Here is a 10,728-nt window from a genome sequence, read left to right as displayed (position 1 = left end):
CCAGCACTTGCACACAGTGAGGACATGTTTCCTGTGAAAAAAGAAAATTATGGTAATTTGTAGTCTGCTGGACAGAATGAAACGTTAGCGAGAAAAAGATACCGTTCAAGAACAAAATTTTCCAAGAGAATGAGTCACCACCATTTTAGTATTAGAGGAAAATCAAACTGGCAAATAAGGAAAAGCAAATATTAATATATCATCAAATTGAATTAGGTCCCAATTATCTTTTCAAACAACAACTTACAGCTGTGAAATCAAAGGGCATCTCAAGGACCATGTACAGAGCATACTGAAAAAACAATTTAATACAGAGGTCAAGGAAAGCACTTTTGTTTATCCATTCTATTGAAAACAAAGTTATATAATCTATTTAATCAATTAATTACTGTGAAAATACCCCAAAAAGAAAGAAATAATTAATTTGATTCAACATAAAATTTATTACACGTTTAGGCTACATTTTGGGGGTGAACAATCGCTTTAAAGTGTCTCCCAACCCCCCCCCCCTTTTTTTTTAAATGAAATAATACTCTAAATAAGAAAGTAAAACTGCCAGCAGGTGGCGGTAAATGTCCTTATGAGTCATTCATTCGATTCGTTCAAACTGCTGATTCATTCAGGAATTCAGTGAACGGCTCACTTTATGAACGGGCTTTTGAATCATTGGTTCACCCGATTCGTTCAAAACGCGGATTCATTCAAAAAACTAAACACCGCTGTGCTGCTATGAGATGCACAACAATTCTGCTGTGGCTTTATAGGTAATATTTTTGTTTGCAAAACAGAGCAAAAACAGAAAATACTGTGTTATATTGTATATAAGGTATTGTCTTGTACTTTGAGAGACTCTCTCTGCACTGCTCTCCAAACTGAAATCATGGATTTGATCAACTGGTCTCTCAACGCAATTGACACCATCTTCTCGATGAGAAGCTTGGGTTCGGGGGAACCTGACTACCCTGCCAGAACGTTTGCAGCTGGCTACACGATGGACGCGTGGGAGAGGTGGCGGGTCGTGTGTCTGGCGGCTCTTTCCATGGAGGACATTGAAGATATCTACCTATTCGGAACCATGATAACAGGTCTTCTGCTGATTGGATTAGGCTTTTTTATCGAATAATTCAGAAAACGGGAACAGCTGTCCAAAGCCTCAAAGGGCTGCCCGTTGTGATTGGGGCAGAGGGCAGAGTGGTCAACACTGAGACTGAGACTATTAACCGCAATATGGATACCATCACGGAGAAGCTCACGGCTTTGCAAAGGCAAATGGATCAATTTGGAGACCAGAATGGACTAAGAGAGTAGTCGTGTAAATTGGAATGCGGCTACTCGCCCCAAGACCAAACAACCCCAATCTTATCTGTTTTCTGCTCCCCTCAACAAGTACTGGCCTCAGCCAAGGCCGCTGTTGGAACAGACAACTCCCCCGGAAGAGCACTGCAGCGAGACGTTCTTGTGTTCCTCCCCCCACTCCACAGACACCTGCTGATTGTTGACTCTGTCTGGGACCTGCATGGCAACTTGTTGTGTATCGCTATCACAATTCTGCGGACTGAGGCATCTAGAGTTGATGCCAGGAGTAGTAACTCTCCAGGCCTACATACAAGAACTTTTACATACATACACTCACACATACGCACATATCTACAGACATGCATTCACCTCAACCCAGCCCCCATCCCTCGCCTTCGCCATTTGTACCGCCAGTCTGACAAGCGGGTCTGCGATCAGCGCCATAGGGCTGCAGGGCGGATGGCTGCTTGCCTGTGCTGGATTACCTCGACCCCCCTTTTCCCCTCCCCTGTTGCAAAGTTGTGTGTTTATGCTGTATTGATAATGTGCTTTTGTTGCTGAGGTGTTCCTTTTTTTTTCTTTTCTCACACGGTACTCCCAAAGGAGCATAGTCTGGGTGTTGTTTTTTTTTCTCCTCCCTTCCCTAATGTCATGCTGTATTTCTTCTTACCCTGTACTGCATTTCGTTGCCTTGTACCCACATGTGCAATGACAATAAAGTTGAATCTAATCTAAATCTAATCTAATATAACACAATAATATAATTACACAATGATATAGTAAATAATATATAATACCCAATAATGTAATTGTATATATTGTAAAATATAACATATTATTAACTTCTTATTTTCTGAACTGTTGTGTAAAATCACATTTGGGACAAACAGCACTCATGTGATTGCTCTCTCTGCTCATGTGATATCGCTTATATATATATGAGACAGAAAAAAAACTCATACAAGAGCATTTTTGCCCCAATATCTTGAATTTCAGGGCATAACTGCATTTATGGAGTTGTTGCCCTGCATCATATCAAAGTCCCTTTCTATAGTCTTTGATCAAATTTGATCATTACACACACACACACACACACACACACACACACACACACACAAAAACAAAAACATAAAAAAAGTATTTATATCTGTTGGATCTTCTGCATGAAGATCCAACAGACAACGGAGCCAGCCAGCCGAGAGTAAGCTTAACATTCTAAAATAATAGATTATCATTCAGTTACTCCTGGAATTAGAATTTGAAAACCCATCATTTGTATTAGTAGCTTTGTTTTATGAAAAGCCTTATAACTCGCACCTTGTTTTTGATCAGCTATCCTCATCGATCAATCATCTGATTAAATTGTTCTAAAAAAAATGCTGACTTGACATCAATGTAGATTAAAACTTTGAAATGATCCAAAACACTACGTGGCGCTATGCTTAGTAAGATAACTTTTGCTCAGCCATTTCCAGCTTGACGCTGCTGGCCTGGCGCTGCAGACTGTCGCAGTTAATACACAGAGCCGTAGTTCACTGACAAGCTACGCTATATCGAGTTCATTATCAAAGGCGATTCATCTTCAATAATGAACTCGATATAGCGTAGCTTGTCAGTGAAATACGGCTCTGTGTATTAACTGCAGCTCCATTTGAAAGCAGGTGATGGGGATTTACCGCTAATCATAGAACCGGCTTTACTGACGAGATGCGCATGATCATATCGTTCGATATATTGTCCAGCCCTAGAAGGCAGCATCAGTGAAAACAGGCAGAGACAATGGTAGCTTTACATTAGCCTTACAGAGTGCCAAGAAGCTCTTTTGGAAAACAAGATATGACGCGTGATACTTACTTTGTCTGGAGCTGATGCTTGCACACGAAGCGTTGCTATTGATCCCTCTTTCAGAATCAATCTTTGAACAGCTCCTGCGCTGAACTGAGCCTCGTTTGTGAGGCAGTCCTGCGTAAAAAAAATTAGCACAAACATATAGGACTTTTCCGCTTATTTCCGGGACATCTTTCGAAAATGAAATTTAACTAACGTGTTCTCAGCGGTCTGGAGACTCCTATGTATATTGGTGCATCTTGAAACACATCCCTTTTATCTCCTGATGGCTGACCCCAGAGAGTAGAACATTTTTTTTATTTTTGCGTAATTTTCTTCAAACACATGTAACATTTCTTACTTTTTAATTAGGTATTTTCATCTGCATTTTTTTTCCATTTTTACTTATAGAGATAATTAATGGAAAAATTACCATGCTTAAGTGGAAGATTTCTGCCACCTGCTAGAAATACAAATACCATTGAAATGATTGTCATGATATTCCCACTACTAGATTCATCAAAAACTCACATTTTCCACAAAACTATTATTATTATTAATATATCATTATTGATAACAATAAGAAATCATTATTAATAATTGACAACTAATAATAACTGAAAATAAATAATAAATAAGCAACAAAGCATAGAATGATTTCTAAAGTATCACGTGACACTGAAGCCTGGATTAATGATGCTGAAAATTACGCTTTTCCATCACATGAATAAATTACGTTTGAAAATATATAAAATAGAAAACATTTATTTTAAATAGTAATAATATTTCACAATATTACTGTTTTATTCTTGATTCAAATAAAAGATCTCTTAAACATAAAAATGTTTGACTGGTAGTGTGTGTGTGTGTGTATGTATGTGTATGTACATACTTTGCATGAGACAGAAGAAGAGATCAGACCTACAGTAGTGACGCACTCCTGTGTGTGGCAGGCATGGGTAGCAGCAACCTGAACTCCCACACAGCATCTGTGAGGTGCATTAGCAATACAAAATGATGTTTTTTATTCTTTATTACAGTGGTTCTCAACCTTGATTGATTTCAGTTTACACCTTTGTTTTATGTGTTAGCATTATAAACATATGTATTAATATCTATCTATTTTAATATAATAATAATAATAATAATAATAATAATAACAATGTTTTAATTTTAATATTAAATAATATATTAAATAAATCCTGTCATCCTGTGGCCATTTTGGAAGTTTCCTGAGGCCTGGACCTCTGGTTGAATCACTGAATTATAAAACACCTTTGTTCCTCTCCAAATGCTGCAGCCGAGAGAGAGTAGGTCCCCAATGTATAACAGCACCTTGGTGACCATTTCCTTGCACCACATTCAAAATGGCTTTTAGTACACCATCTGATCTGGATAGCCCCTCTGCTTCATCACACCAAGCTAAAATCAAGCAAAACAGCATAATGTCACAAAAATGTCTTCTAGTTGCCTTTGAAATTCCTTTAGTATGTGAAGTGAATGTGAAGCGCAAGGCACATATAAGTCAATTTATTAATTGTCTCCCTGCAATACTTGATTCTGATTGGTTAATTGTGTCATCCAGTGGTCTGACTATTTCTTGTACATCAGACCACTCACCTGGGTAATTGAAACCAGTGCTACTTTCATGTTATCACATCACTATATCATCTGAAACATGGAATTATAATGGGTTCTATACCTGTGATTAATTTCCAGTGTTTAACCCTAAGCAGAGCACGAACCAGTGTGTCAGGACGTAATGCTCCGAGGCGGATGAAGGGAATGGAGAACAAATCCTGAGGCTTGTGAGGAGGCAGAGACACCAACAGGGGGCGCTCCTCACACAGATGAGTGCACAGCGTTCTCAATTTATGACAGTTCAAATTCTGTGGGGCTAGACATGATCAACATTACACCAACAGGAAAAGACCTATAGAGTCAGTAACATAATAAGGTAAAATTTAAATGAAACAGGCATTGCAATTTGACATCTATACCTTTAACTTGGCAAAATGCTTAGGTTAAGCCTCAGCAGGAATTACGTTTCTGTTACCTAGTGGAGTATATGTTCCCTTGTGATCTGTCCCAAATTCAGCAGCTTACTGGCGAAGGACGACTGCAGGACAGCCTCAGTCTTCCACTTGTCTATGTGCACTGTCACATCTGCCAAAGCAAAGACAGAAAAACAATTATGAGTGAAGCAAACAGGACTTTTCATTAGACTGCATATCTCACAAGTGGTTTTTCAAACACACATCCTTTTAGACCACTTTATTTTAAGAAGATTCACTGTTGTTCTAGGTATATTAGTTAAATGAGCTTTGATCAACTGATCCTCCATTTGTTGAACTGACAGGTCATGATTTCTGAGGATTGTCCCGATATTCTTGTTTTGTTACTTAGTTGTAAATTTCCTATGTTCACAGCTATTCCATTTACAAAGATTCATTTAAATGCATGCTTAAAAATACATTCACAGAAATCTTTTATAAATGTCTTTACTGTCACTTTGATCAATTTATTGCATCCTTACTGAGAAAAAAAAAATCTTACTGGCCCCAAACTTTTGGGTGGTATGGTATATGTATATTTTATGTTATATTACGAGAACATGAGTAAACATCTAAGTATAAGTCAAATAATAACTTAATTGGACAATAAACCTGAATTCTACGATTCTGAAATATTGTATTTAATGAGAGATTGCACAGTATTTCATATCATAAACATTTGTGAATTAACATAAATTCAGATTTTTCTGCATATTTGGCCATTTTAAGACCAACATTTGCCCAACACAATATAAAAAGTGTTAATTTATAGATCTAATGAGGAGGTCTCAGTGGGTTAACCTGTAATTAGCAGAATATCTCCTGGAAAAACTGTCAGAGCCCAAAAAGCCGCTGTCCTCCATAGCACCATCTTCATCTCCACATCTGATAGGTCTGTAACTATCAGTGTTGCTAGAGGCACACTGGTTCCAGCTGAAGCTCCAGTTTTCACTTTGACCTCTTTTAAGTGGCATGGATGCACCACAGCAACCAAGATGGCATATCGTACACCATCAGTCTTACACCTGGCCAGCAGGGTTGTAGCACCACAGAGGGGGGCAGCAGTACTTCTTGCCCTCTGCTCTGTTGTTTCTTTAGATTTACTGACAGACTGAGACAACTTCACCTTTTAGAAGTAGTGGGACTAGGTGAAGTCTGTGCAAACGTAGTTGGTGAGTCAATATCAAGCCCAACTTCCTCATGATCCACATGTTTTTCAGCCATAGCATTACCCTGAGAGCAGAGCATGCCGTCAGGATGCCCTCTCTCCTGCTGTCTTTGACTTAGACTCTCATTATGCCACTCTCCTGAGCTTTGCAAGATTCCCCCCAAGCCCCTCTCTTCAGGGCTGACCACAGGACTGTAGAATTCTGGGGAACTTATAGAGGCTGAGGGCGTTTGTTTGGGAGGGGTGTTTGGAGAACCAAAAAGAAAGTCTTCAAGAAAACCAGAAGTTGGACATCGGGACACTCTACCTCGAAGAAGCAAGGCTTGGGACTTTGTTCATGTACTCAAGATACTCAGTCTCTGTTGAATCAGGTGATGTAGGCCTTTCATCTCTGCCATGTCTATTTAAACTAGTATGTGAGCAGGGGAAGCAACTACTGTATAGGTTTTTTGTCACAAATACAGGACACAACTCCTTTTCTTCAACAGACTTTTCCTTGGATTGAGAGCACTGGCAGCCTGATGGAGTGCTGTCATCCTGTGATGTTTCCGTTTTATCCAATGTACTTTCAAGTGCTCTCTCAGAGGTAACTGCAGATTGTGTTCTTCCACTAACCATTGTACCACATGCATCATCTGTTTGGGCATCTCTAATGGTTTCCTTGGGAATCAACCAGCCTTGACTCCAAGTGAGGTCCATAGTCTTCTAGTGTGGGGCTGGTCTCTCCTGCACCTCTTCAGCGAGTGCTTGGGGACATGGGGCACCCAAAAAACATGAATCTTTGGTTTGTTTGACATTTTCCTGTCCTTAAGTTGGACTGATATTGGGCCAGATTGCCAGATTAAAGAGGCCATCTGTAGGAAAACAGAAATGCATACTGTTAGTTAAAACAAACAGACAAAAGTTCACAAAATTTTTAAAGGCATGGTTCAGCCAGAAATGAAAATTTTGTCATCATTTACTCACCCTCATGACTTTCTTCTGCGGAAGACAAAAGAAGATATTTTGAAGAATGTTTCAAATGTTTTTATCCATACAAAGAAAGTCAATGGCGTCCAAGACAACACAAGATCCAGTTGACTTTCATGTATGAATAAAGGTATATGCATGGAAAAAACCTTTCACAAAATATCTTCTTTTGTGTTCACACAGGTTAGGAATGACATGAGTGGGAGTAAACGATGACAAAATTTTCAACTTTGGGCAAACTACGCCCAGTGCTGTCCCCACTGTTAACTGAAATAATTTTCATTAATTGGAATAAAGCTGAAAAGAAATAAAAATATTACATGAAAAACAAAAATAAAATAAATTTAGGTTTAAGTATTAAAAGTACTAAAAAAAAAAAAAAAAAAAAAATTAAAAAAAAAACATAAAAAAAAAAAAAAAATAACAAAAAAAATTGACAAAAGCATAAAATGACTAAAAGTGAAATGAAAACTGAAAATATAAAAATTAAGCTAATTAAAAAATGTTAATAATAATATTATTAGAGTAAACGATAAAACTACACTGGTTATCCCTTTAAATATTATCAAAAACCAAATATATATACACACATTTGCTAAATTATGCTAAATTACAGTAAAGGAGAACTCCAAGCAAGGTCACTGAGGATGAAAAGCAGGAATACACTGAAAAACCTTCACAGCTGGTGGGAATAACTAAGAGCATTTTAATGCGTCTGTGCAAGTGCGCATTCCTCAGATCAGTTGTTTTCACTTAGCAAAAGAAGAAAAACAGCATTTTAATGAGTGACTCTCCAGAAGTTCACCAACCAGATGATGGGTGTAGGCACCACATGAGCCAATAACAGAGCAGTTCAGGGTTCTTTCAAACTACAGTGTGATTTATTGCAGGAAGAATTTGTAGAATGAGATGGAGGCATGGAGGGGTGGTACTGTCGAAGAAAGAGGACTTAGAGCAGACAGATTTTCTTGCTTTGTCTGATTCTCACATGTATTCCAGGTGTATGGGGAAATTTTTTATTACTATTTTGCCTACACCATCAAATGAAACTTTTCTTGAAAATGGTAAAAATGTTTTTCGAAGCCATGAAACCAACACAAATAAAAAGAGTACATTTCAAAGAACGTATCTTATTTAATTTTTATTATAATAATTATGGACACTCTTAGTGTATGTCAGAGGTCATGGCATCTTGTGCAAACAGTAAGTAATACAATTTTTTTAATAGCAATAGCATGTGAAATATAAGTATAGTAACTCATTGCTGCTTACCACTTACTATGATTCTCTAAGGCAATGGAGACATCAACACATTGAGACATATCCTGGGAGACGGCAAAAAACAAGCACAAATTCCAACCTGGAAAACAATCAAAGAGGCCCTGCAAGAGCTGATCTCCAGAGCAGGATGTATTTCAGCCAGGAACAAATTACAGCAGACAGACACAAAGAAGTTATTACATAACTCTGTAACCCCAGGTGAAATAAAAGAGTATATTTGGTTTTGCCACCTTGTAGTAAAGGCACTTTTTAGTGTCATATAATTTAAGTCACTGTTTTTAGTGTCGTATTTACTAATTTGCACAAAGCCATTAAAATCAGAGCTAGAGAGAGAGAGAGAGCACAGACTTAACTAATTTGCACAAAGCCATTAAAATCAGAGCTAGGTAGCTATATAATTAACACTATGACTATCACTGAGCCATTGTGTGCAACAGTACACAACACAAAAGTATACAGTACAGTATATAGTCTAAATGTTATTTGGCCCATCCTTGTCCTAATCACAAGAAAACCTGTTTAAATCCCAACATAACAGAACATTAAACAATAAAACATCTATCCCTATATTAATCTTGTGCAAAAACACACAAAATAAGTTGATTTCAATATTTACTTTTAACAGTCTGAAGTAACGAAATCTTCTGTATCTCTTTCAGTTTGAGTAATGCTTAATATAATCAGCTGAGTTTAAATTTGTTCAAGTATAATGAACTTTCAGTAGTATTTAAGTAAAATAAACTAAATGAAGGAAGCAGACACTATAATTAATTTATGAGACTGTAGATATGAAACTACCCCATCATGGCCTGGAAAAGACCAATAACCCTGACACTAACTAATCACAGTCTGCAGGGCCTCTGGTGACCTTACCTGACCTCATCCAAGCAAGAAAAAGCCAGTCTGGATAAGCAAAAACAGAATAAACTCCTGCCTTTATAAAAAAAAAAAACAACAACAACAACAAAAAAAAAAAAAAACAGACTTAACTACAGTTAATATTCGGTGAGCATGAATGAACCTGCTGTTTTTTTTAAGCTTCTAATAAGTCGCTTTAAGTTTAGACTCTTGGGTTATGACAAAATGGGAAACAGTTGTAGTCCTTATATAGCAACTTCCAAATTCACATTCAGGGTATGACTGTAATGTCCAAGTATGGAAAGCCGTTGTAACATTTAATCTATAAGCCGAACTAGTATCTTTTTTTCATGGTACTAGTACTTATTTTTTAGATACTAGTATCTTTTCCATTAAGTACAAGTACTTATTCGTTAGGTACTAGTGCTTATTCTTTAGCTACTAGTGCTCATTCTTTAGGTACTAGTGTTTATTCTTTAGGTACTAGTGTCTTTTGTAAAGTTACGAGTACTTATTCATTAGATACTAGTACTTAATCATTAGATACTAGTACTTATTCCAGTAGTGACAAGTATTTAATTATTCTGTTCTTGTTAAGAAAAAATAGAACTAGAACTTATTTTTAGTTACTGGTAACTTTTAGACCAAAGATATCCTGAACTAAATAGATACTAATACTTTTTAAATTTGCATTTCTGCTCAGTATGGTAATCGTATGTTGAATATTAATGAGCCAGCAACATATAGGAGAGAGATTAAACAGGAGACTGAAACAAGAAGATGGATGTACTTTTTTGAGAAAACCAAATAAAAAAGAAACAGTTATTTGCACACAAGCACACAGAAAACAAAGTATATTGTCAGTTTGGTAAATGCTGTAAGTTCGTAAACATAGTAGCCTAATGTGTTTGTTGGTCATCGAGTGACCTCTGGTGGCAGGATGGAGATAAGACACTAATTTTATTAGCTATTATTTTCCTTTTTTTTTGCATATAGCACTGGGGCTACAGACACTGAATGTTTTTACATAAATATTCTGTACAGGGCACACTGTTGCTGCAAACACATTAATGTTCTGTATAGGGCACACTGGTGCTGCAGACACTGAATGTTTTTACATTAATGTTCTGTACAGGGCACACTGGTGTTGCAGACACATTAATGTTCTGTACAGGACACACTGGTGCTGTAGACCAATAATTTATTTTTCATTCATACTCGTCTCCGGAGTGCGCCTCGCCCAGAAACTCCACAAGTGAGACTCACTGATGACGT

The 10,728-nt window shown here is 37.2% G+C and overlaps 1 protein-coding gene across 1 annotated transcript; it reads right to left on the bottom strand.

The window, feature by feature from the left end:
• Positions 1–4,003: 4,003 nt before the first annotated feature.
• shld2 (shieldin complex subunit 2) lies at positions 4,004–7,142 on the bottom strand. Its single transcript, XM_042768854.1, is given in 8 exon segments — positions 4,004–4,112; positions 4,399–4,545; positions 4,826–5,029; positions 5,191–5,289; positions 5,979–6,308; positions 6,311–6,692; positions 6,694–7,118; positions 7,121–7,142. Coding segments are annotated over 8 exon segments (1,677 nt in total). The 3' UTR covers positions 4,004–4,044.
• Between the last annotated feature and the right edge of the window lie 3,586 nt (positions 7,143–10,728).

The sequence above is a fragment of the Cyprinus carpio genome, chromosome A13, assembly GCF_018340385.1.
Source record: "Cyprinus carpio isolate SPL01 chromosome A13, ASM1834038v1, whole genome shotgun sequence".
Taxonomy (NCBI): Eukaryota; Metazoa; Chordata; class Actinopteri; order Cypriniformes; family Cyprinidae; genus Cyprinus; species Cyprinus carpio.
This window is presented reverse-complemented; position numbering and strand designations above follow the sequence as displayed.